The sequence below is a fragment of the Micromys minutus genome (genome assembly GCF_963924665.1).
Source record: "Micromys minutus genome assembly, chromosome: 32".
Lineage (NCBI taxonomy): Eukaryota > Metazoa > Chordata > Mammalia > Rodentia > Muridae > Micromys > Micromys minutus.
In genome coordinates, this window is record NC_137967.1 from 16,891,687 (window position 1) to 16,918,359 (window position 26,673).

At 48.7% G+C, this 26,673-nt stretch overlaps 2 protein-coding genes across 3 annotated transcripts in view; one reads left to right on the top strand and one right to left on the bottom strand.

Moving 5' to 3' along the window:
* Positions 1–1,736: 1,736 nt before the first annotated feature.
* Positions 1,737–15,856, bottom strand: BLVRB (biliverdin reductase B). The gene is made up of 5 exons (XM_080908789.1): positions 15,687–15,856; positions 6,779–6,943; positions 6,547–6,636; positions 3,917–4,045; positions 1,737–1,995 (listed from the first exon to the last, which is right to left on the bottom strand). The coding sequence occupies exons 1-5, from the start codon at positions 15,763–15,765 to the stop codon at positions 1,838–1,840; spliced, it is 621 nt and encodes a 206-aa protein (XP_080764915.1). The 5' UTR covers positions 15,766–15,856; the 3' UTR covers positions 1,737–1,837.
* Positions 15,857–17,316: 1,460 nt separating this feature from the next.
* The window catches only part of SPTBN4 (spectrin beta, non-erythrocytic 4), a gene marked incomplete at both ends in the record, with an annotated part of 84,879 nt that continues 75,522 nt past the window's right edge, over positions 17,317–26,673 (top strand). The window contains 2 exons of one of the 2 annotated variants that reach the window (XM_080908988.1): positions 17,317–17,445; positions 20,972–21,161. In XM_080908988.1, the coding sequence (XP_080765114.1) occupies positions 17,317–17,445; positions 20,972–21,161 (319 nt within the window). Of the gene's footprint in view, positions 17,446–20,971; positions 21,162–26,673 lie in introns of those variants that run through there. The other variant, XM_080908989.1, reaches the window with a different exon arrangement.

Consider the following 26,673-nt stretch of genomic DNA (forward strand, 5'->3'; position numbering starts at 1 on the left):
TGCATGAGTGCTGGGATTACAAATGTAAGTCACCATGGCCAGCAAAGCTTGGCTTTTTCTGAAACACGTCTTCTCAGTCACATTCCATTTATTCACTTGTGGCATGCACGTAATGTAGCACATGTGTCAGACGACAATTTACAGGAGTTGGGACACTCCTTCTATCAGGTGGGACTGGGAGTTGAACTCAGGTCATTCGGCTTGGCGGCAAGCACCGGTAACTGCTGAGCCATCTTGTACAATGACTGGACAATTCGGCTTCCGCAGACCCTGTTACTTCTGTACTTCACTGTAATGGCAGTATTGATACTGGTATTATTATTGTTATTTTCCTGTTATTAAAAGCATGGTCTAGGACTGATAACCTCCCTGCCTTCCTCTTCCAAGTGCCCGGGTTACACACCTGGCGTGTATTAGTATCACTACTTGCAAGGGGCAACGTCTAGTTTGTCAAAGGAGCCGTATACTTTTCTGTTCTTTGCTCATGTTTCCTCAGCCAGGAATGCTGCCCTAGTCTAGAACCTTCCTCAGGCATGCTCTTACTAATCCAGGCTCCAGGTTGGATATGCATCTGTCTCCCACCAGGCCCTTTTTGCTCAAGGTGTAACCCCATTACACCTTCACAGTGTAGTGAGCCTCCACTTCCAGGTACTCAGGAGGCTGGCGCAGGAGTGTGCTGCTTTCATTTTCCTGGTGCAAGTGTCATCTCCTAGGGTTACTGCCTCTGTCTGCTAACCTAGGCCTAGAATGCTTCCAGCCCGAGACTTACTGCTGAGTAAGGTCACCCTTTCTTGTTCTTTCTGATCTCTGGCTGGCCGATTCAACTCAGCTGTTCTGGCTCAAACTCTTCTCTCAGCTGACTGATTCAATATGGCTTCTCTCAGCTTCTCACTGAGTTCCTTGTCATTCTCTGCATTGTTCTGACTTCATCTGTGTCTGGCCTGTTCTCTCCACAACCTGTCTGCACAACTGTCCCAGTCAAATTGCCTCCCCCTTCCCTCCCTCCCTCCCTCTCTTCTTCTCCCCCCCCCCCTCCCCATCTCTGCACCACTCTCTTATGTAGCTTCCTTTCCTCTCTTCTTGTGAGAGCTGGGCAGATCCTGTTCTGTCAAATCTTTCTCTGATTCGTCACTTTGTCTTCCACTCCATTAGACATCACTTTCAAACATGGCTGCTTCCTTCTACAAGCTCTAACTTTACCTTCACTGTTCAGGATTAAAACTGTATGCTAAGGGCGGAGCCACACCACAACTATAAACAGGGATTTTGAGTAAATGACAGTCTTGAGGTCCACAGTGTGATCATACATCCTGCAGCACAGGAAGATCTACAGTTCAAAGCCAGCTTGGGCAAATTAGCAAAACCTCTAAGCTTTGTTTTGTTTTGTTTGTTTTTAATTTTTTTTTTTTTAAAGAGGGTTGCTGACAGGGCTCAGGAGTTAAAGGTGATTGCAGTTAATCCTATTGACCTGAGTTCAATTCCCAGGACCTGCGTGGAGAGAGAACTGAAGCCTCCAAATTGTCTTCTGACCTTCATTTCACATAGGCATCACCCCCACCTATAAATAAATAAACTAATCGACTTTAACAATGTTTTTTAAAGGCTGGGGCATGGCTATCTGAAATCTACCTGTAGGAGGACCAAAAATACAGCTCAGTGGTAGAGGGTTCACTCAGCACCTGTAAGACCCTGGGAGGGAAAAAAAAAATCATAGACAGAAGAAAATTAGGGCTAGGTTTTCTGAAAGAATTTGAAGCTCTTGGCTAAAAATTTATTGATCCCTCCATGGGTGTCATTTCTTGGGACGTGACCCTCTCAGCCAGAGCCCGGCTCCTTCCTACTCATACTGGTGGGAGGGGTAGGTGCTGTGTCCGTCGTACTCATTGGTGGTAAGGCACCGTAGCATGAAGTGGCCCAGATCATGCTTGGAGATGACCCTTGAGGGCCCCCGTCCATCCAGGGTCACTGTGTAGGCCCCGGTTAGTGGTTGGTCGCCTGTGAGAGAAAGACAGCGGCAATGAACACATGATGCATGTGTGTGTTTTGTGTGTGGTGGTGGAGGGGGTTAAGTGAGGTGGGGGCTTCCCCTATTAGCTCATCAAATAACTTATTTTGTGAGACTGAGGCTTCCTAGGTCACCCAGGCCGGCCTCGGTCACATGGTCTGGGATGCCTGGCAGATATGGACCCCAGTGTCTGGCATCTCTTGGGCGTCTTTTTCCCCACCAGCCCCGGACACACAGGGGGGCCATATGCAGACGTTCTAGCAGAGCGGCTGCATCTTCCTCCAGACTCCCTGTCACTACAGTCTCGCCACCTTCTAAATGCACAAGTCAGGAAAGCCCTGTGCAAGAGCTTTTGAGTCTGGCTGACTTCTGGTATCAGGAAACAGGGATAATGAGCGAGGGTGATTTGGGGGCTGGAGAGATGGCTCAGTGGTTAGAGCAGTTATGGCTCTTTCGGAAGAATGGAGCTGGGTTCCCAGCGCCCGTATCAAGCATCCCTTGACTGCCTTTAATGCTAAGGGAGTGGTTCTCAACCTGTGGGTCTTGATCCCTTTGACAAACCCCTGTCTCTGAAAATACTTACATTACAATTCATAACTGTAGCAAAATTACGGTTATGAAGTAACAATAAAAATAATTCAATGGTTGGGGTCACCATAACATGAGGGGTGTATAAAAGGGTCACAGCATCAGGAAGGTGAAAAGCCGGTGCTCTAGAGAAAAATGGGATCCAACACTCTGGCCTCCATGGGCTTCTGCACTAATACGTACAAACCCACACATATACACATATCTTAAAAAAATTAAAATAAAAAAATTTGATGCAGGGTTTCTCTGTGTAGCTCTGGCTGTCCTACAACTCTGTCGACCAGGGTGGCCTTGACTTGACAGAGATCCACCTGCCTCTGTGTCCTAAGTGTTGGGATGAAAAGCATGTGTCACCACCGGCCGGCTAAGAATGAATCTTTAAAAAACATCTGCATTCCAGGTTTGTTCGTTACAGAGACAGTAGAACAGTAAAGAGATCAAACAAACCAGGCATGGGGCTGGAGAGATGGTTCAGTGGTGAAGAACACTGGCTGTTCTCCCAGAGGACACAAGTTCGATTCCCAGCACCCACACAACCTGTAACCTCAGCCCCAGGGGATCCAAACTCCCTTCTCCCCTCCTTAGGCACTGCGCATGCTTGGTGCATTGACAACACGCACGCAAAACACCGTACACATAAAATCAAAACAATAAACTGAAAACAACAGCAAAAACCAGCCAAACAAAGAAAACCAAACCAGGCGCGGGGCTGGACATCTGTAGCTCTAGAATTGGGAGTAGGGGTCTGGGGGATCGGAAGCTCAGCTACATTCGAAGTTCAAGGTCAGCCTGGGCGACATGAGGCAGACAATGAAATACGGACAAGAAGGACGGAAAAGGTATTTACTACTTTTCTGACTCGGATTTTTGGAACGTAGTCTCAAAATCCAGGCCAGCCTACAACTGGTGACCATTCTGCCTTGGCTCCCAAATTCCGGAATTCGAGGCGAGCATACATACTTACCTCCCACTTCTGTGAAAAGCACTTTTCAATTACCTTTCTACTTAAAAAAATGAAATTGTTCTAGTTAGTAATTGAGGAGAGAGTCACACGCCACAGCTCATATGTGGAGACCAACTTTTAGGAGGGCTGTTCTTCTGCCACATGGGTCTCAGAATTGAACTCAGGTTCTAGGGCTCGAAAGGAAAGAACCTCTGCCCACTGAGCCATCTTGCCAGCCCATTCTTTCCCGTTATACGGGCGAGCCCCAGAATATGAACCCGGTGTTGGCAGTTTTAGAGGAGCCAGGGAAGCCTGGGCCAAGCTCTTAGGTGGAGAACATGCTGGTGGTGATATTTTCATGCCCCCATCCCCCCACTCACCTATGTGTGGGGGCATCACAGCCACGTATTTCAGCCCCGACTCCTGCAGAATCTTATGCATCCGGATGTGGTCATCGGTTACGTCCTGTAGGCGTGGGGGCACCTTGGTCGGGTCCCATAGTAGGAAGGCTAGTGGGGACAGACACAGGGCAGGGTTAGCCTGGGCTGAGCAGAATCATTAGGTGGCTTCTCATCGCCTGTCAGCTGCCAGAAGGGAGGTCACAGCAAGAGGAGCCATGCCACCACTCCTGACGACACGAGTCTGTTGTCAGAAGCCGCGTGGTGGGAGAAGGCCCCCCGACTCCTACCGAGTTGTTCTCTGACCTCCATATGCACAACAGACACATTTAAAAGGTGGTATGTGTGATGCGTGTACACCTGAACGCACTGGGTGTGAAGGGCTGAAGTCGATGCTGGGTTCCTTCCGGGGCTCTCCTTTAGGTCTTTGGAGACAGAGGCTCTCTCTGAATCTGGAGCTCAGCAGTTTAGCTAGACTACTGACCAGCAAGCCCCAGAGATCTTCCTGTTTCTACCTCCCTAGAGCTAGGATTACAGGAATAACGCTACACATGGCTTTTAGCGAGGGTGCCAAGGACCCCAGTTCAGTCCTGCAAACTCTTTGCCAATGAGTTTTGACAGAGCCACCGCTCCGGTGACAACCGAGAACCCTAGAGGTCTGAGTAAGGGTGTTGATTAAGAGCACTGACTGCTCTTCCAGCAGATCTGGGTTTGATTCCTACCAACCACACGGTGGCTCACAACTTCATATAACTCCAGCTCCAGAGGATTTTCTAGTCAGAGTGGCCACCAGGCACAAATGTGCTACAGATGTGTAAGCAATGCCCTCATACACATATAAATAAAATAATTTTAAAAATTACTTATTTAATGCAGACGAATGCTGTGTCTGCATGTGCACCTGCACACCAGAAGAGGGCATCAGATCCCATTACAAATGGTTGTGAGCCACCATGTGGCTGCTGGGAATTGAACTCAGGACCTCTGGAAGAGCAGTCGGTGCTCTAACCGCTGAGCCATCTCTCCAGCCCCCCAAATAAAATAGTTTTAAATATAATAAATAAAAAGAGGTCTGCAGGGATGGCTCAGTGGTTAAGAGCACTGACTGCTCTTCCAGAGAACCTGCGTTCAATTCCCAGCAATTACATGGCGGCTCAGTAACTGTAACTCTAGGATCTGAAGCCTCAGATACCCTCACACAGGCATACATGCAGGCAAAACGCCAATACACACAATACTTCTGCTAACAATAACACCAGGAAACCTAGTCCTAAACAGAATTTTTTCAGGGTGGGGGAGAAGGGAATATAAATGAAGTGACCCCCTTTACAATTTACTTAATGGCAACATGATTTTAATTTTAATCACTAATGGTTGTCTCTAAGACAGAAGGGGAAAAAAACATTAAAAACAAATCATTCTAAAATCGCTATGATCATTTTTCTTTGCAAAATGAGTGGGCAATAACCAGGAACGAGTGTCTTTCCTGACCTCTAAGCCTCGCCCTGTGTACCCCAGCTGTCTAGACCATGCACCCTTTCCTCATGCCTCCTTTCTTCCCGGGGGGACCATCAGTCAATGGTAACTAGAGAGAACAGGTTGCAGAGAACCTGGTGTATCACATCTCTCGGCTCTGACTAGCTACAGCAGTATGCATGTGGGTCACTAGGAAACTTCCAGTGCCGAGGCTTTGAACTAATCCAAACAGGTAATAGCTAAGTGTTTCATAAGCATCCGCTCTGCTTCCCTCCTGCTGCGTTGGGAGGATTAAGTGGTTTTTCACTCCTAAGCACCTGAAATACACTACACACTTGATAAATGCTGTTAGCATTAGTTACTATTGTTAACTCCTTCCAGATTACTAAGGATTATTTCAGTCCTGTGGATGGAACCTAGGACTTTGTACACACCAGAAGGTCTTCTACTACTGATCCATACTCCTGTCCCTCCCTGGAGGATTCTAGGCAGCTGCTCTACCACTGAGCCACGCCCCCAGCCCCACTGAGCCACGCCCCCAGCCCCACTGAGCCACGCCCCCAGCCCCTCACTGGGGGATTCTAGGCAGGGGCTCTACCACTGAGCCACGCCCCCAGCCCCTCACTGGGGGATTCTAGGCAGGGGCTCTACCACTGAGCCACGCCCCCAGCCCCTCACTGGGGGATTCTAGGCAGGGGCTCTACCACTGAGCCACATTCCAGGCTCCCAGTATCTTGTTTAATGTCAGTTTCTCTCTATAACTACAGACAGCAACTGAGTCGGTGCTTACCAAAGCTGCATCACATTCTCTGTGAGGTGTCTCCCACCTCTTGGCTACCATTTTTTTCCCCAGGCTTGCCCACAGCTGTCCCTGATATTTCTGTAGTGCCTTTTCTATCTTGGCTCTGCTTATTTGGGAGGTCACTTCAACCACGGATCTGTTTGTCACCTCACTTTTATCTGTGAGCCACGTGGGTGCCGAATCCAGGGCACACTGCTATGTTCGCAGTTGGTGCTCAACGATTGTGTGATAAATTGGGATAGCTTTAATACCGTATTTCGGAGGACTGGGGCTTGCTTGTTCAGTACTCACCCCCTTCCCAGTTCAGCCCCACTTCCGTGACCCCACCACCCACCCGAGGTGCAGGCTACGACCTTGTCCACTCCATGCGCCTTCATGGCTGCCACAATGTTCCTGGCGCCCTCGGACATTACTGTCGTGGGACCTTAGAGGGGACAGAGAGTGGCTGTCACTAGCAGGTGGTGGTGGTGGTGGTGGCAGGGGTGGCAAGGGTGGGGCTGGGGGCGGGGGTGGTGCTGGAGGCCGAGGTGCAGGGAGGGGCCGAGGGCAAAGGGGGGGCTCAGTACTGAGGTCGTTGCCAGTGCCCAACAGCACAATGACAGCATCCTGCCCAGCCACAGTCTTGTCCACGTCGGCCGCCTTCAGAACATCCCCCACCACCACGTGGGCTGGCTTGGACCCCTCTGACGGCAGCCTGCTGGAGTCTCGAACCAGCACAGTCACCTCGTAACCTGTGGACAAAGAGGAACAGGAAGGCGGGTCAGCGGGCTGGAGGGTGACTGTTCAGGGCCCTACAAAGTGTTGTGAACCCTTAAACCTATTTTCTTCCCAGGGTTTTCCATTATGGTCCTCAAGCTGGCAAATTGACAGTTGATATCTAGCCAGCTCTTAAACCAATACCGTCCTGCTGACTCACAAATTACCTGAATGCAGATCGCCATGGAACTATCCCTGATTATCCCTCCCCACCCTCCAGGAGAGAAATGGTTAACCCCTGGGAATATAGCACCTGCTCTATATTCCCCCATCCCTGGTCCTGGAAGAAAGTGAGGAGGACCAAACAGTCCAACACTGAATGAAGCTAGGATTAGTTCCCACCCTTAGCTCAGGGCACTAGTGTTCATTGGAGATAAAACCCCCTGTGGTTTCAAAGCCAGTGACTCAGCTACTCAGAAGGCGGAGCGCTGAGGATGGAACCTTCTGGGCAACTAGTGAGACTCTGTCTCAAAGAAAACTTTGAAAGAAAGGATTGGGCGGTGGGGGGGTGGGGGGCTGGAGAGATGGCTCAGCGGTTAAGAGCACTGACTGCTCTTCCAGAGGTCCTGAGTTCAATGCCCAGCGATGGTGGCTCACAACCATCTGTAATGAGATCTGATGCCCTCTTCTGGTGTGTCTGAAGACAGGAACCGTGTACTCAATACATAAAATAAATAAATCTTAAAAAAAAAGAAAGAAAGAAAAGAAAGAAAGCATTGGGGGAGGTAAAGCCTCAGTTTAGAATCCCCCAGTCGAGAGGTTCAGTGGTTGGCGCTCCTGCTTAGAATAAGCATAAATCTAGCATAAATGAGACCTTGGGTTTCATCTCTTAACTTGAAAAAAAATTATTGATGACAAACAATTAAAAGTCATCAAATAAGTAAAAAATTTGCAGTCACTGTTTGCACCGGTCACGGGGATTTGTCTCTTAGTCTGAAGATGACACAGAAAAAGAAAAAACACAACAGTCTCTGTTCCTCTGGATAGCAGCCTCCACCAATTTCACACAAAAACGATGAGACAATGGGTTTTACATTCTGATACAATGTTGCTGCCGCCGCCCTTTGGGGGAAGCAGGAACAGAACCCGGGGAGTCCCTGAGGTGAAATAAGTCCTCCACACTAAGTTCTATGTCTTCACCCCCCTTTTAACTTTATCCTTGTATTTATTTGCTCTTTGCTGATGGAGCACGTGTTCTTCCAGCAAAGCTACATCCGCAGTTTGCTTTAATTTTCATTTTGAAGCTGGGTCTCAATGTTTTGCTCAGGCTGGCCTTTAACTCCCTGCAGCCCACACTGGCCTGAAACTTAAGGACCGTCCAGCCTCAGCCTCCTGGGTAGCAAATGACAGGCCTGCCACAGTGCCCTGGACTTTTATAACCCATAAATGTTGTAAATAACATTTCCAGAATTAACACCATGTCCCTTTCATCCTTAAATCAGCCCTGGTTTGAGATCCCAGGCCAACCTCATGAGTTAGTTTGGGACGGTCTGGGCAAACCCCTTCATCCCTCTAGCCTTTAGGTCCAATGCTTGCAACATTGGTGAGGTGACATTAAAAATAGTCTCTCCATGTTTTTACTCCTGATCCCTTTCTTTTCCATTTCTCCGCTCTTACCTTCTCTCTTTCCCCCTCCCCTCAAAAAACTCTCCTTCCTCCTTCTCCTTCTCTCCCTCCCTCTTTTCTTTTTCCCTCCTCTTCCCCAGTCTCCTATACTCCAGGTCAGCTTCAAACTTACTACATAGCCAAGTGTAACTTTGAACTCATGAATCCTTAAGCTACATGAGACCTTGTCTCAATAAAAAGACAAAACCCGAATTTTAAACATGTAACTAGGGCACTGAATGCAAAAAGATTCAAGTGGAATCCCCACCTCACAAAAAAATACAAAATCTAAACCAAGGGCCAGCAAAGTGGCGCAGGCAGTAAAGGTGATTGCTGCCAAGCCTGTTCATCTGAGTTCAATCTACATGGTAGAGGGAGAGAACCAACCCTCCCAAGCTGTTCTCATCCCCAGGCTTATGCCACGGTCACAATATGCACAATAAAAATGCTCTTTCATTAACCCAAACGGTCAAAGACATAAATATATATATGACAAAACTCTCAGTTACTGGAAGAGAATATAAGAACACATCCCGATGGCCACATGTAAGAAGGTGGCTTCTTAGGGATGACCTCAGAAGCACAAGAAAAAGCAAAACCAAATGATGGGGCTCCATCGGAATTGCAAACCTCACAGGTCCTCACCCGAGCATGCTGAAGCCTTTACTCCGGCAGTTGGAAATCAGTGAATCCCGGGCCAGTTTGGTCTAAAGAGTGAGACTTTGTTTCAAAATAAAATCCCAAACTCGCAAACTTTTGGTGTTTCAAATGACACCAACGTGCTGGGCATAAAGGACAGAGCTTTGGAAAAGGTGTTTGCTACAGCAGCTTGGATTCTACACCAGGGTCCCACTGGAGAAGTCTGCAGTGACAGGAAAGGGCTGGATCTGACCAGGAAACACCAGAACACTGAGAAAGAAAAGGCACGCGATGGTTCAGTGGGTAGAGGCATTGAGAATAAAGAGAGAGAGAGAATCCTCACCACATGGGAGGCCGGAGGATTATCTCAAATTAGAGGCCTCCCTGATCCACAGTGTGTGAGGACAGCCAGGACCACAGAGCTACACAGCAAGACCTGTTACCTGTTTTAATGCCTAGAATTCCAACAACCAAGAGGAACATACAGGAGGTCAGGAGTTCAAGGCCAGCCTGAGCTACAAGAGCCCTGGATTCAAAAAACCTAAGCCAATCCACTGACCAAACAACCAAGCTACACATGTCACTTCCCACCCATCAAGATGACGTAATGAAAGGCCTGGTGACGCCGTCGGCATGCTGGTGAGAGAAGCCCCTCTCCTGCAGTGCTGAGGGTAACCGTGAATGTGGTGATGACTTTGAAGAAAATTCTGGAAGTTTCTCTCTCTCTCTCTCTTTTTTTTTAAAAAAGATTTATTTACCTATTTTATTTATATGTGTACACTGTCACTGTCTTCAGACACACCAGAAAAGGGCATCAGATCCCTTTACAGATGGTTGTGAGCCACCATGTGGTTGCTGGGAATTGAACTCAGGACCTCTGGAAGAGCAGTCAGTGCTCTTAACTGCTGAGCCATCTCTCCATCCTTTTTTCTTTTTAAATGATTTATTTTTATTTTGTCTGCACTAGTGTTTTGAACAGGCAGCTGTGGGTTGCCATGTGGTTGCTGGGAATTGAACCCCGGTCTTCTGAAAAGAGCAGTCAGTGCTTTCAACGGCTGAGCCATGGCTCCAGGTCCCCTGTGGGAGTTTTTCAAAAGATCACACACAGCCTGATCATGTGACCCAGCAGGTCTACCATCAGATAACAGACTGAAGGGAAGCGAAAACATGTTTTCAGCCCCAAAATTTTACATGTTTAACGGTACTATCACTTTTCATAACACCTGCCAACTTTAATGGATAGACTCGCACAGACATACAGTGCAGTACCATCTGACGATAAAAAAAAGAGATACTGATGCACGTTCCAACAATTTGAGGAAGGAAAAAAAAATGTCCATATAGCTATGTGGCAGCTGGCAATAGTATGTAATCTCAGTGGCTGGGAAGCTGATGGAGAAGGACCAGGAGTTCAAAGCCAATCTCGGTCAGGGAGTGAGACCTTGCCTTAAAAATGAACTGGCGCTGGGAAAGATGGTTAAGAACACTTGCTGATCTTGTAGAAGAGCCAGGGTTGAGTCCCAGCACCCACATGGCAGCTCACAACTGTCTGTAACTCCAGTCCCAGGGCATCTGGCACCAGGTGGGTATATAGGTGGGCAAGGCACCCATACATATTAAGATAAGGCATTTTTACAATATTTTAATTATCTATTTGATTTTTTGGCGGGGAGTGGAGGTGGGATAGGGGTGGGGTTGGGGAGGGGACCGACGGGGTATCTCTACATAGCCCTTGCTATTCTGGAACAATTTATGTAGACCAGGCTGGCCTTGAACTCAGAGATCTGCCTGCCTCTGTGCCACCATATATATATATATATTTTAGTTTTAGAAGCCGACAAGGAAGCAAACAAACTATCCACAGTGAGCTGGCTCAGTGGTTAAGAGCACTGGCTGCTCTTCTAAAGTCCTGAGTTCAAGTCCCACATGGTGGCTCACAACCATCTGTATGGGATCAGATGCCCTCTTCTGGTATGCCTGAAAACAGCTACAGTGTATGCACATATATGAAATAAACATAAATAAATAAATAAATAAATAAAGTATAGAATCTCAGCAATAAAATGCTGGTACACTCAAGGCACTAGATTTGATTCCCATGTAGAAAAACCAAAACCAAGCCAACCAACCCACAACAAAATGCATAAAACCCAGGCTGTTCTAAAATAAATGAATCCAAAGCCCAGGCCTAAAGCAAGCAATGGAGGTTTGCTATTGCCATTATACCTTTTGTACTTATATTTAATTTTTTTAAGACAGGGCTCTATAGAACCCAACCTGGCCTTGAACTCACTGTAGAGGTAAGGGTGATGTCTCTCTGTCTCCAGCTCCCACATCCAGAGTGTTGGGGTTACAGACTTTAATCTCCATGTCTTAACTCATTTCAAAAACAAGTTATTAATTTATTTTATGTTTGTGAGCATGCTGTCACTGACATACCAGACAGCTGTGAGTCACCATGTGGTTGCTGGGATTTGAACTCATGACCTCTGGAAGTGCAGCCAGTGCTCTTAAATGCTGAGCCATCTCTCCAGTCCTTAACTCATTTCAAAAAGATTTCATTTACTTACATTTCTGTTTCTTGTTAATTATGCACTTGTGTGTGTTTATGTGAGGGCAGGTGTGTGTCTGCCCATTTGAGGCCCATGGAGGCCAAAGGTGCTGGAGTTACAAGACTGTCTGATGTGGGTGCTGGGAATTGAACTCAGGTCTTCTGCAAGAGCAACAGGGTTTCTAAACCACTAAGCCAGCTCTTCAGACCCCAGGAAATTTATCCTCCTCATCATCCTCATCATTACTGTTATTTTAAGACAGAATCTCACATTGTAGCTCAGTCTAAACTGGAATTCACTGTGCAGCCCAGGCTGGCCTTTTGAGCTTATAGCAATCCTCCTGCCTCAGCCTCTCAGCTGCTGGGATGATAGGCACGCGTCACCAGCCATGACTTGTTATGCTTTTTAATCATCTCAGGATTTATTTTCTTATGTGAACTCACACGGTGTCCTGCCTGGGTCCTCCCTGGACTCCAGGGCCCTGTCCTTCCCCTCCAAACCCAGTCTAGACAGTAGCATGTCCCTGCCCAGGTCCTTCCTGGTCCCTCCATACCTTGCAGGAAAACTCACATTGCTCAGAATAGCCTTTCTGGGCCCCTCTGGCTCTGCCTTCTCCTCTCAGAGACTCCAACCCCTTCACCTACTGTACTTTGTCCGACTCCTCAGTTCCCCTCACTGTTTCCTGCTTCTCAGCCTTCGCTCATGGTCATGCTCTCGTATCTGACCCCTTTACCCTGTCTTCCTGGATTTCTAAATCACCTTTTTTTGCTCCATCATGACTCTGCTGACCCAGGAATAACCAATAGCCCCAGGAGTATCGGGGCTCACATTTACTTCCAGTCTCTCTCATATCTCATAAACACCAGCTCAAGCCCCGCCCTCTTGTGCCTGAGTTTCAAGATGGTCGGGTGGGTACTGAATAAATGCCTCATGAAGCTCATTTGTTGCCTGGCCTAGACAGCAGCTTCTGATGGTCGACCTTAACCCCAGCGCTCAGAGAGGCAGAGGTAAATGGATCTCTATGAGTTCAAAGTTCAGTTCCGGGCCTGCCAGAACTACACAGGGAGACATTGTCTCAAAGTAAACCAACCAAACAAAACACCAAGCAAACCACATTGAAATTAAAAGGCCACATGCAGGCTAGAGAGAAGGCTCAGGGGTTAAGAGCACTGACTGCTCTTCCAGAGGTCCTGAGTTCAAATCCAAGCAATCATATGGTAGCTCACAACCATCTGTAATGAGATCTGATGCCCTCTTCTGGTGTGTCTGAAGCTACAGTGTATATAATGAATCCTTAAAATAAATAAATAAATAAAAAGGCCCCATGCAGGGGCTGAGGACCCACAGGGTGGCTTTCATGGTTCTGATATCTGGAGGATATGAGAGGAAGTGATGATGCCGGTGATGACGGCACCTTGACCGAGAGGGACTGCTTATGCATGGCTGCCTCTTGCCTTGTATTTAAATTTACACCTTTAGCCAAGACCTTAAAAGATGAGTCTGAGGAACAGAGGAGCTTCCCAACATGCCTACATTAAATCCATCTCCTTTTTCTGCTTCCACTATTAACTTTTCTCATGAACTGTCCTACTGAGGACAGGTGGTTGAAGGCTGCCAGGGCCTAGGCTCAGACTCTATCCACTGCACCAGCAACTTGATACTTTCAGATCCTCTGCAACCACCCAGAACTCACATAGACTCCTGGTTTGAAAAGTCCTAGACTGCAACAATTTTACAAAGCAGCTCTTCTTATCCTAGCTACTTTGAAGAAAGGGACACCAAGGCAGGTTCAGGTAACTAGCCATGAGCACACAGTGGGTAGAGAAAGCCAGAGCTACACCCATGACTGGGCCATATTCTTTATATCTGAGGAATATCCACACTGTCTAAACATGCGCCTTGGCTCTGGGCACTTTCTACATTGTAAGCCATTTAATTAGTGTCTAAGACAACCCCTGTTTCTTATTTTGTTTGGTTTTGTTTTTGAGACAGGGTTTCTCTGTATATCCCTGGCTGTCCTGGAACTTACTCTAGACCATGCTGGCCTAGAACCCACAGAGACTCATCTGCCTCTGTCTCCCAAATGCTGGGATTAAACACTTGCACCCCTTCTGCCCAGCTAGCAACCTGTTTATCTACTACTCTTATTAATCTGTATGCACGCATGGAAGTCAGAGGAGAAGTTTTCTGAGTTGGGGCTCTCTTTCTGGGGATTCAGTTCAGGTTGTCAGCTACCTTTACCCACTGAGCCATCTGTCTGCAACTATGGCTTTGGCATTGGTCTTTCCTCTTTCTTTTATTTATTTATTTTACAGATGTTAGGTCTCTAACTGTAGATGACAAAACATGTGGCCACATCACTCTGGTATGTGGCAGACCTGCTTAAATGTTCAGGATGAACCCAGAGTCCATGTTGGTCCGACCCTTGGCCCTACAAAATGACAATGATATAAAACCCAAGCCTGTCCTAGCCACCTGTTTTCCTTGGTTGTGCCCAGGGCCTTGGACATGCTAGGCAATGGGGCCAACCGAGCCACGCCCCCCTCAAGTCAAGGATGCTTCATCTCTGAGAGCTATATCCCCTGAGCCCTTCCTGCCTCTGATTTTTCTTTTTTCCTCTTCCGGAATTCCTGCGTGCAGCTCCGTCTGTGACCAGCAGGGTGAGCCATGGGTGAACAGTGGTATTGGGGATTAAGTTATTTAACTGGATACTCCACAAATTCATGGTGACACAGCACTTCTCCACTTCCCTCTTCCCTGTTCCTCCTTAGAAATGATTTATCAGCAGCTTGCTTTTGTTTTGTTGTTTTTGACATAGGGTCTAAGGTAGCCCATGATGGCCGTGAACTTGCTGCGTAGCCAAGGATAGTTTTGATCTCCCGAGTCGCCTACCTCTGCCTCTCTAGTGGTGGGGGAAATTGCAGGTGCACATCACTACTGCCAGACTGTAGTTTGGTTTTCACTGGGAGACCCAGGGCTCTCTCCTTTGCCATGAATTAAGACTCTCACTAAGTCCCTGGGGAGAAGGACAGCCCATGAAAAAATTGGAACTTCTAGAGGAGTCTCACCCAAAGCAGGAGCAGGGCTTCTGGTGGCCTCACCCTTTTGGGGCACTCTGATAGTCAATATCTTAAGAATCGACAAGACTAGCAAGGGTGTGGCCCTTTATCTGGAACTTTCAGGTCTGATCCAGAGTCAACTTCTAGACTGAGGATCCAGGGAATGCTGGGGGGGCCTGCGTCCTCTCCCGGGGCAGCCCAAAGCTTTAGTTCAATGTCCTCATGGGACTGCAGTTCCTAGACGATCCCTCTTTTAGTGTGATCACTTCCATTCTCTTCCAAGTAACTTGCTGCTTAACCTTTTCGATTTTCTGTTCCAGTGACCAAACTATAAGCCTGAGAACGTTTTTTTGGGGGGTGCTTAAGAGCGTGAACCGGAGTTCAAATCCCGGCACAGCCTGTACCAGCAACTCCCTCTCCTCCTCAGTTTTTTTTTTTTTTTTTTTTTTTTTTTTTTTTTTTTTAATGTGTCAAGTGGGGTAACACAGTGGTTCCCATTTCAGTTGAGGCTCACCAGGATTTTAACACGTGCAGGGAGATGGCCCGGCTGGCTGGGTGCCAAGCTGGGACTGAATCAGAAAACCCTTTCTGGGTGCGCTAACTAGGACCACCACCACAGTCACAACATTTCATAAGAGCCCCTGGTTTGCATATAACTGCCACGGTTAATAATTCCTTTATGCCTTGGACTCGCATAAAGCTGCATCTCAGAGTCCTCTATCTCTGCCCCCCAACCTCCATGACCACCTGCTGTCCCACAGGCTGGGGCACACACCGCCCCGTGTGGTCTTCGCCCGGCCCCAGGACGACCTTTCCCGGAGCTCCGCCCGGTGTTGGCTTCCCCCACCGGCCCCGGTTCCTGCCTGCTTGCACCGCCTGCGCCAGTGTGGTGAGCCCGGTCCTGCCGGTGGCACCGAAGATCGCGATCTTCTTGACAGTCATGTTGCGAGGTCCAGGGCCCGAAAAGCTGGGAACTCCGAGGACGCGCGCGGGAACCCAGGAGCAGCGAGGTGTGGGCGCGCTGCGGGTTCTCCGCCACACAGAAGGCGGGGGCGGGGCCAGACGACGTTCCCGCCTCGGCCTCGCCCCCTAATTTGGGTCCAAAGGGCGGGGCCGAGCCGACCACGCCTCCTGTTGGCCAGAGCCTGAGGGGGCGGAGCCGGAGTCAAATTGCATTTCCAGACCCCCTTCTCCGATAGGCGCTTAGAAGTAGAAGCCGTGCCCCCAGCTAGGGGAGGGAGTGGGCGGTGCTAGGGCAGTTTGTCACTCAGCGTTCAGCCTATTAGAGACAGCCACCCTTAGAGGGCGGGGCTGAGCGAGGCGGGGCCGGCCGGGGCATTACGCCCACCCCGCTCTCCTTGTTCACGCCCCCTTACCGACAGGCTCTGAGACCTACTCGCCTCCACTTAAACCTCCTCCCAACAATCAGGAGGTGTATGTCGGGGTGATTCTGTGCCTGAGTGACCCTCAGTGACGCGAGGGACAGCATGGTTGTGGGCGACACCCTGTTTCATTCCTTGTGTTGCAATGTGAGTTGTGTATAGAGATCATTGATGTTGGTTGGCGTCAGTGGGTACTGTGAGGGGTACTCAGCCTGTGCGATATGGCATGAGTGTGAGGTACGTGTGAGGTGAGCTATAATGGAGTGTGGGACTTTCGGATTGGGAAGGTTTGGGACGCCACATGGGTGTGTGATGATATGATCCCATGTGTGGCTGTGTGTGACATTTACTGGAGATTCTTTATGTCTTGTTGGGTGTGTAGCAACACAGGGTGTGTCATCTTTTGTGTCTAGGCGACTCGTGGAACATTTTAAGCGTGTAAGACTGTGCGGTTGTGAACTTTGTGTTGTGTGAGCGTAGACACTCTGTGACACCTTGCAGTCAGTGTGTGTCATGTGTTATTGGTGGTGGTGGTGGCTGTATCTGAGTGTGTCACAGTGTGTGGTCCTGCAGAGCACTATTCCAATCAGGGACACTGTCCAAGTGACTTCATGTGACCCTCATTGTGGTGGTGGCTGTATCTGAGTTATCAATGTACGACCCTGCAGGGCGCTGTTTACTGTATTGGTCACTACATGTGACACTACTGGTGACATCTGAGTGTCACTGTTGGTGGTAGCTGTATCTGAGTGTGTCATAGTGAATGACCCTGCAGGGCACATTCCAGAGAGGAAAACACTGCCAATGACTGCGTGTGACAGACCTTTCGAAGGTTTGACCCTGACTGACCCCCCCCCCACGAAGGAGTGACAGACACCACGGAGAGTGTGCATGTGGAGAGAGAGTGTGTGTGACGTTGCCAGGGGCCTGGTGTGTGAGTGGCAGTGTGGGAGTGTGTGACGCTGCCTCGAGCGCTCGCGAGCGCGGCTGTGCATCACACGCGTGGCCCGGTGTGTGACAGCGCGGGCGGCGTGCGGGAGGGGTCCCGGGGGCGTGCGGAGCGGCTGCGGCGCGCGTGGGGTGGGGGGGGGGGGAGGCGCGGCGGCGGCGCATGCGGATCTGGCCGAGCGGCGGGCCGGCGGGGCCGAACAGAGCCGGGCCCGGCCCGGCGACGGACGCCCGCAGGGAGGGCGGTGCTGCGCGGCGAGCATCCGGGACCGCATCGGCGGCCGGCGCCCAGGTGAGCGGCGGTGCGGACGGCGCCCCTCCCCAGCATCCTCCCCCGCGAGCTGGCGGGCCCGAGCCCCCGGGTCTGTTTAACCGGCTGGAGGCTTGCGATCCAACAAACCCCTCACCCCCACCTAGCTCAGCCTCTGAACCAGGCGTGGGTCACCCCAAGGCCTTGTCCTTCCCAGGTCCCCTTCCTCCGCACGGTGACTGGACCGCAGGGGCAGAGAGGCGCGGCTCTGGAAGGGTTAAAGCCTCGGATCCCACTCGCAGCTGGGCTTCCCACCGGTCCTTGCTGGAGCCGGCAGGACCCCTTTTCCTATGCACCCGGGAAAGGCCAGAGCTGCAAGCTGGGCCCGGTAGAGAGCTCGCCAAGTGCTAAGCGCCTCCTCTGGCCCAAGTATCCTCCATTGGGGAAACAGTTGTGACCACCCATTAGTAGGGAATGACATCAAAGCACAGAGAAACCCAGCTCACCGATGCAAGGTTTCCACACCGCCAGAATAAAGAAAGCATTAAACCCATCTCTTTTTTGAGTCTTGACCAACCCGCCCACCCCCACCCCCCACACTTGCTAAGATATGGGACCAAAGAGGGAAAAACTCAGAGCGGGCTGGCTGTGTGTGTGTCAGTGGTGGAGCACATGGAAGTGTGAGGCTCTGGAGGGAATTCCAGACACGAGAAGAAAAGAATAAGGGGAGCTATGTACCGAGAGCTTGGTATGCACCAGATTGCGTGGTTGCTGAGCGAGCGGCTCATTTCATCTCCAGACACCCCGAGGATTTTCACAGATGAAGACCAGACAGGGCAAATGACTTGGCTGAGGTCACACATGTAGCCATGTGGTCACTTGCAGAAGAGAAGTGATTTTAGGGTGCCCATCTAAAGGAATAATCTCCACTACCATTGGCCATAATTTACCACCTACTTAGCATCTTAAACTCTCCTGAGTTTGAAGCTGTCTGGGTCCTTTGAAAAGAAGTGCATTATTCTGTTTTGACAGTCTTAGAAGTAGTCGTGGGTGTGTACGTGGGGGTTGTGTTGAAGACGTATTTGATGTCACCTACCCCCTAAAATAGGTGTTTATGACGTAGCAGGGTTCGAGGAGCAGACAATACATCAGCCAGCTATTGTTACAGAAACGCTGTGTAACAAATCACCCCTCCCAACTCACTGTCTTAAAACACTAAGTGTTTGCTTAGCTGTAAAGTCAAGAGTTTAATAATTTAGGTTACAGCTGATTGGTTAGTTCTAGAGGCCTCATCTGGGCATACTCAAGGTTTAGGGTGTCATAGCGATTGGGGAGGGATCATTAGCAGTTGTAGCTGGCTTTGGCTGGAGGGTTTATGGCCCTGAATCTACTCTAGTCTTGTATCACACTTAGCCCAAGCCATCCCCTTTATTAAACCTCAGGACTGGGCAGCCAGTTCTTCCCACTCAACTCTGTAGGTCAAAGCAAGACACAAGTTAGAATCCAGAGTCAAAGAGAAAGACAGATCCCTAGGCACCCAGAGACCTTTCTTCCCTAGGGCATTGGAGAACAAAAGAGTTATACAGCAAAGGGTGGTGACTATTTGAGGATGTTAATTAGCTCAGTTTGAGTCCCAGATGCTGAATTAGCTGTATAACTCATGCAAGTGAGTGAATTCCGCCATGCCTCAGTGTTCACTTCTGTAAAATGGGCCAATGATAACTGATCATTAAGGAATTGGATACATGAGTGAATATAAAATCCTGGGCAAGGCAAGGGTTCATTCATATATGTTCATCCTTGCCATCACTGCTGCATTGTGGAGTTCTGTGAAGCTCTGAGTAAGTGTTCACCAAAGAAAACAGTGACGGTTTGGTGAGCTGTCACAGGCTCTGACTTGGGTCCATTACTGCTGCTCTCTGAAGTGGCCAGGCTGAATGCTGTTATTTTCGTGGCTTAGTTTTCTTTAAAGGGGTTTATTCATCATTTAGTAATAGTATTTAATGATCCATGATTTATTTTATTCATGTTACATGTGTTTGCTTGTTTGAGTTTATGTAAACTGTGTGTGTTCAGGAGCTCACTGAAATTTTTGAGTTACCATGTGGGCCCTCTGCAAAAGCACGAAGTGAATAAATGTTCTCAACCACTAAACCATCCCCCCCACTATCTCTCTTTCTCTCTCTCTCTCCCTCTCTCTCTCTCTCTCTCTCTCTCTCTCTCTCTCTATATATATATATATATATATATATATATATATATATATATATATATATATGGAAAGAACACTTGGGAGGCAGAGGTAGGCAGGTTTCTGTGAGTTCAAGGCCAGCCTGATCTACAGTGTGCATTCCAGGACAGCCAGGGCTACACAGAGAAACCCTGGCAGGGGATAAGAAAGAAAAAAGAAACAGGGTCTTCTGAAGCTTAGGTGGGTCTTGAACTTGCTGTGTAGGTGAGGCTGCTACTCATCCTCCTGCCTCTACCTCCCAAGTGCTGAGCTGGGATGAAAGACATCATCCACCAGGCCCTCATGTGTGTGTGTGTGTGTGTCCATGAACGTTTATGTGCAAATGCACATGCACAAGTCAGACATAAACATGTCTTCCTCCATCACCTTCCAACCTGTTTATTTTTAAAGATAGGGTCTCACATAGAACCAGGCCTCCCTGGCTGGCTAGACCGGCTGCTGAGTGAACTCCTCAGACCCGTGTGTCTCCATCCTGGTCACTACTAGCTGTCTTTACAGATGTGTACCACTGTGCCCTACTTTTTACATGGGTTCCAGGGATCTGGGCTCAGGGCCTTAGATTTGTGCTGTAGGCATTTTACTGAGAGTCCCACAGGATTGATGATTGAGAGGATGAGGATGAGGAGGAGGAGGATTGAGGCTAAGTCTCACAGTATGGTCCTAGGTAGCTTGAAATCTGCTATGTAGGTCAGGCTGGCCTCCAACTCACAACCATCTGCCTGCCTCTGCTTTCTGAGTGGCTGGGATTAAAGGCATGTGCCACCATGCCTAGTCTGGCTTATTATTATTATTATTATTATTATTATTATTATTATTATTATTATTATTGTGTTTATAGGTACACATGTATTCAGATGTTTTGGGGACATGCCCCTTTCTTGGCTGGAAGCTCACAGATTAGGCTGCCTGGCTAGTGAGCCCCAGGATCTGCCTGTTTCCACTTCCCTAGTGCTGGGATCCCAAGCACGCACTACTCTATCTCTGTTTTTTGTGTGGGTTCTGGGAATTGAATTCAGGTCATTATGGCTCTGAGTAAGGCACACTACCCACGGAGCTGTATCTCTACCCCTATTGTTTGATTACTATTTCTTTTTTTGAGACAAAATTTAGCTAAAAGTAGCCTAGGCTAGCCTGAAACCTCGCGATCCTCCTGCCTCAGTCTCCCAACTATGGAATCACAGGCTTCGCCCCATCACAACAGGCTTTTTTAGTCAGACTGACACAGGGAACAGACTGGGTGGGCGCTCTCGAGAGAACTGAGGAGTCCTCTGAGCTCAGGACGTTCTCCCGCGCTGATCTTTCTCTCCTCAATTGCAGGCCCTGCCTTCCCCAATGGCACAAGTACCAGGAGAAGTGGACAACATGGAGGGCCCAGCCGCCCCCAACAACAACAACAACCCTGCAGCCCGCTGGGAGAGCCCAGATCGGGGCTGGGATCGGGAGGCTCCTGCAGCCGCCAACGCTGCCGCTTCGCTCTTCGAGTGCTCCCGAATCAAGGCTTTAGCAGGTATCTGGACAGGAGGCTTGGGAGGGTGGAGGGACGAGGGTCAGCGAGAGGGCACCTCTGGGAGCCTGGAGGACTTGCCCCCAGGAGTCTTTGACTGGCTCTACCGGTGAAATTTCCACGGAGATGAGACTGTCCTGTATCTGTGGTGTCTGATGGGGCCGCTCAGCTTTGTGGCTAGTGAACACTCCAAGGGTGACCAGTGCGTCTGCTTTTAAATTCTACTTAGTTCTATCGGATTTGAATGAAAATACTGAGACTCGGGACTGCTCGGGCGAGGCAGCGCGGGTGCACAGCTTCCAGAAAGCACAATTCCAGAACTTTTGTTGGGTTTTTGTTTGTTTGTTTTGGTTTGGTTTGGTTTGGTTTGGAGTCACTCTGTAGACCAGGCTGGCCTCCAACTCATCTGCCTGCCTCTGCCTTGAGTGCTGGGAGGCTGCCTGAGGGATTCTCTGTCTCTGTCTCTGTCTCTCTCTCTCTATCTATCTCTATCTCTGTCTCTGTCTCTCTCTGTCTCTCTGTCTCTCTCTCTCTCTGTGTGTGTGTGTCTCTCTCTCCCTTCCCCCTCCCCCTCTCCTCCCCTCCTCCTTCTTTCCCCCTCCCTTCCCCTCTTCCTCCCATCCCCCTCTCCCTCTTCTCCCCTCTGCCCCCTCCCTCTCTCCCCCCATTCCCTCCTCCTCCCTCTCTCTTTCTCCCTCTCTCTGACTCAGAGAACTACCTGCTTCTGCCCCTGATTAGATGCTTGCAAAGACCTGTAGCTCACCCCAGCCCTCATTGCCTCTTCCTGAGCCAAGGTCTCACAGTATAGCCCAGAAATTTATAACATTCCTCCTGCCTCGGCTGTTCAAGCTGTGGAGCTTGCCCTGAAGTGTCAAATGATTGAATTTTAGGACTTTACAAAAAAAAATATTGCTTACATTTCAAAATAACAAATTATCTGTACTTACCGTGCAGGTGTGTGTTTGGTGCCTGTGGGTGCGGTCCGTGTAAGTTCAGGGCCCTCAGAGGCCAGAGGCATTGATCCTTTGGAGTGGAGTTAGGGGTGTTTTGTGAGCTCCCTGGTGGGGCTGCTGGGAACTGAACCTCAGTCCTCTGGTAGAGGAGCTGTGTGCTTCCAACCACTGAGCCACCTCTCCAGACTCCTTGTTTACATTTAATTAATTAGTCATTCATTAATTAATGTGTCGTCTGTCTGTCTGTCTGTACATGGGACAGCATCCCATCATGTGGATTCCATAGGTTAAATCAGGGTACCTGAGTTGGTGGCAGGCATCTTTGCACACTAAAACATCTTCCTGGCTCAAGACGTTTGTGTGGGGTGTGTGTGGTGTCACAATTTCTTCCGAGAGGAAGGTGTGAACACTGTCTGTCCCTCCTCCCTAAAGTCTCAATGACAAGGCAAGGCATGTTACCATCAAGTTCACCTTTGGGCACTGGTGAATGTGCTTATGCACAGAGCACAGTGCAGTATGGGGGTTCCCTTTGCAAAGCCCCCTGGAAAGGCTTTACCCTACATGGATGATGGCTTGCCTACAGATGAAATCCCTGCCCTAGCCTTCCCGGGCCTATATACTCTAGCCCCTCTAGCAGCAATGCACAATTAGGGCAGAGTTGCATTCATTTTTTTGGTATGGAACAGCTGGATAATCGAGTAGGGGTCCCAGGATGGTCCCTGCCCCTCCAGTGAGGGACAAGTTCAGCTGTGTTGATCTTTTGAAGTCTGACACAACTCAACTCCCAAGAATGGTGGCTGTTTTGCTCTCAGAATAGATGTCTAGAACACTGTGTGTATTTTAATTTTAATTTAGTTTTAAACATAAAGTCGTTCATGTGTGTTAGGTGATAGTGGCACACGCCTTTAATCCCAGCACTCAGAGGCAAAGGCAGGCAGATCTCTGAGTTGGAGGCCAGCCTGGTTTACAGAGACTGTTCACGGACTGCTGGGGCTACCCATGGAAATCCTCTCTCAGAAAAGGAAACGAAAGAAAAGAAAGCAACAACCCAAACGTCCAAATCAAACAAGTTCATGCACACGTGCATGTTTTGCCTGCAGGTATGTTTGTGTGCAGTGTGCCTGCAGTGACCCCCAGAGACCAGAAGAGGGCGTTTGGATGTCCTCTTCTATTGGCTCTGACTGAACTTGTCTCCTTAACCCTGGGCTTGGGATTTTTTCTGAGCTAGACTTGAACCCCAAAACTCTAGCAATCTGGCCATCTCAGAGCTGGGGTCGCAGGCGCGGATGGGATGCCTGGCTCTTTACGTGCTGTCTGGCATTCAAGCTTCAGGTCCTGCCTGACATTGTATAAGCTCGTGGTCTTAACCCCAAGCCATCTCTTCAGTCATGGTTTTCCGCTTGTTTTGCATCACGTGTGCACACACGAGGTATTCCTGCATGTGTAGGGGTTCTTGCCGTGGCACGCATGGCACGTGGAAGTCAGAAGACAGCTCTGTTGAGGTAGTCCTGTCTTTCCACTTTTAACTGGATCACCAGACTTGCATAAGCAAGCGCCTTTACCCACTGAGCTATCTCACAAGCCCTGCTTCCTTTCCCTTCCTTTCTTTTTAAATTTATCATCATCCTCATCCTCCTCATCATCAACAAGGTCTCATTTATATCCCACCTCAGCCTCCTGAGCACTGGGACTGCAGACGTGTCACCATATACCTAATGACAGTGTCTTGCTTTGTGGCTTAGGCTGGTCTCAAACACTCTGTTGCTGCTTAAACTCCCCGCCCACTAGGATCACAGACATTTATCACTGTGCCTGGCGCCCTGCACTCTCTTATGTCTTCGCTTACTCACTCAGTATGAAGCATGTGAGTTTCAGCCATGATATCTTATACTCACAGTTCCTTTCCTTGCTGTCTAATATTCCGCAACGTAGACATACCACAGCCTATCCATTCACCTGTTGCTGTGCTTTTGAGTTGCTTCAGGTTGGGACTGTTGCAAATGCTGATTCTGTTAACTTCGAGCACAGTTCTTGAGTGGGGCATACACATTTCTGGGTGGCCAATATTCAGTGGAGTGAACCTTTTGCACCACAGAGTGTGTGTATCACTTAGTTTTGTGTCTCTGTGGCCAAAACACCAAATACAGACAACTAAGGGCCCACTCTCTTTTTCAAAGTTTTAGTTCATAGTGGTAGGGAAGCTGTGGTGAAGTTTGTGGCAGGGGCTCAGGATTCAGAGGTATATATATATATATATATATATATATATATATATGTATGTATATATATATATATACACACACACACACAATACATATATATATACATTTGTTTATTTAATATATATGAGTGTACTGTAGCTGTCTTCAGACACACCAGAAGAGGGCATCAGATCCCATTACAGATGGCTGTGAGCCACCATGTGGTTGCTGGGATTTGAACTCAGGACCTCTGGAAGAGCAGCCAGTGCTCTTAACCGCTGAGCCACCTCTCCAGTCCTGTTTATTTTTCTTTTTAAAACCATTTTCCATCTCCATCAGGACTTTGTGAAAGGTCACGGGCCAGGCCTGGATTTACAACACAGCACTCTCAGAACGTGGAAGGTTGAGGCAGGAGGATCAGGAGATTAAGGCCATCTTTGGCTACATAGTTTGAGGACAGCCTGGTTTGCATGAGACCCCTGTCTGAACAAAACTTTGTGTGTATCTCATGTGGGGGCCAGAAGTTGACATTACACATCTCCCCCACTTGCTCTTTGGTTTTTTTTTTTTTTTGAGATAGGGTCTCTCAATGAACCTGGAGCTTGCCAATTTGGCTAGACTGGCTGGCTGGCAAGCCCTGTGGGTCCGCCTGACTCTACATCCACAGTGCTGGGATTAAGGGTGCACATTGAAAAACCTAACTTTTTTTTTTCTTCCTGAGACTGGGGTCCTAGAATGTGCTCTGTAGACCAGGCTGGCCTTGAACTTAGAGATTTACTTGCCTCTGCCTCCTGAGTAAGAGTCTAACTTTTAAATATAAGTTCTGATGCATCAAATTCAGGACATTCAGATATGCATCTGTTCGTGTCTGTGTGTGTGTGTGGGCAAATACTTTCCTACTGACCCTCCCCCTCAAGCCCTTTAGCATAGATTCCCAGCACGGGCATGTAAGAGCTGAGGGATGCTAGGGAAAGAATAAATATAACCAAGCACTGGTGTGGGCTCAGAAAGACAACTGTTAGCATCTTATTCATGAAATCTTTGAATGAGGCCTGGTAGTCCAGGCCTGAAATCCTATCTATTGGGAAGCAAAGGAAGGAGAATCAGGAATTCAAGGTCATCCTTGGCTCCATAGCAAGTTTAGGGCAGTCTGAGCTATAGGAGACATTGTGTTACAGGTGGGCTGGAGAGGTGGCTCAGCCGTTTATAACAATTCACACTTTTGTAGAGGACCTTTGTTCGGCTCTGATCACACACGCTGTAGCTTACAACCTTCTGTAACTCCAGGTCCAGGGGATCTGGCGCCCTCTACTGGCCTCTGCGGGTATCAGGCACACATGCATTGCACTTACGCTGGTCAGTCATACACATGAAAAGAAATAGATATAAAAAAAGAAGAGGAAAGTTGGTCGGTGGCGCACGCCTTTAAACCCAGTCCTCAGAAGGCAGAAGCAGGCAGATCTGTAAGTTTGAGGCCAGCCTGGGCTACAAAGAGAGTTCCAGAAACTCGATCTCAAAAAACAATACAAAACAAAACAAAACAGGCTGGATGTGGTGGTACACGTTGCTCATCAGAGCAACAGGGAAGCTGGGGCAGGTAGATCTCTGTGAGTTCAGGACCAGCCAGGGCTACAAAGTAAGACCCTCTTTCAAAAAAACAAAAAACAAACAAACAACACAAAACCAAACAACAACAACAAAGCAAGAAAAAAAAAAAAAAAAAAAGAAATCTCTGACCAGATACAGGCCTGCAATAACAGCGCTCGGGAAGTTAAGGTAGGAGCACAGGAAGTTCAAGCCTTGCCTGGGTGGCAAAATTAGTTCAAATTCAATCTGCACAACTTATTGTAACTGTTTCAAAATTAAAAGTAAAGAACAGGCTTGGGGTGTGGCTCAGTGGTAGAGCCCCTGCCTAGAATCCCCCAGTGAGGGGCTAGGGGCATGGTTCAGTGGTAGAGCCCCTGCCTAGAATCCCCCAGTGAGGGGCTGGGGGCGTGGCTCCGTGGTAGAGCCCCTGCCTAGCAAGTTTAGGCCTTAAATTCAATCTCCTGTACTATTAAAAGAATAAGAAAGTTTGTTTTAGGATGAAAGGTGATTATTGGCAGGTTTCATATTGTGGAAAAAGGAAATAGATTGCAAATACATTTCATTTTTCTGAACTCTCAGGAAACTTTAAATTGTGGCTAAAATTATTTGGGGATGTAACTGCATGTGCTAAGCTGCTGTGACAAACAGAGCCAACTACACACGGTGCATAGGGTCCTGAGGCTTGTTCTTCCCCTCTGGGTAGTCCTGAAGAGAACAGCACATGCCAGGAAGACGCTAAGGGACTCTCAGTGAGTTCCTTTCTGTCCTGTGCTC

Excerpts from the sequence above, each read along its gene's own strand:
- BLVRB (XM_080908789.1), bottom strand. The coding sequence starts at position 15,765 with ATGACTGTCAAGAAGATCGCGATCTTCGGTGCCACCGGCAGGACCGGG. Across the intron at positions 6,944-15,686 it reads GGCGCAGGCGGTGCAAGCAG|GTTACGAGGTGACTGTGCTG; the intron begins GCAGGAACCGGG and ends CTTTGTCCACAG. Across the intron at positions 1,996-3,916 it reads TGTGATGCCCCCACACATAG|GCGACCAACCACTAACCGGG; the intron begins GTGAGTGGGGGG and ends TTTCTCTCACAG.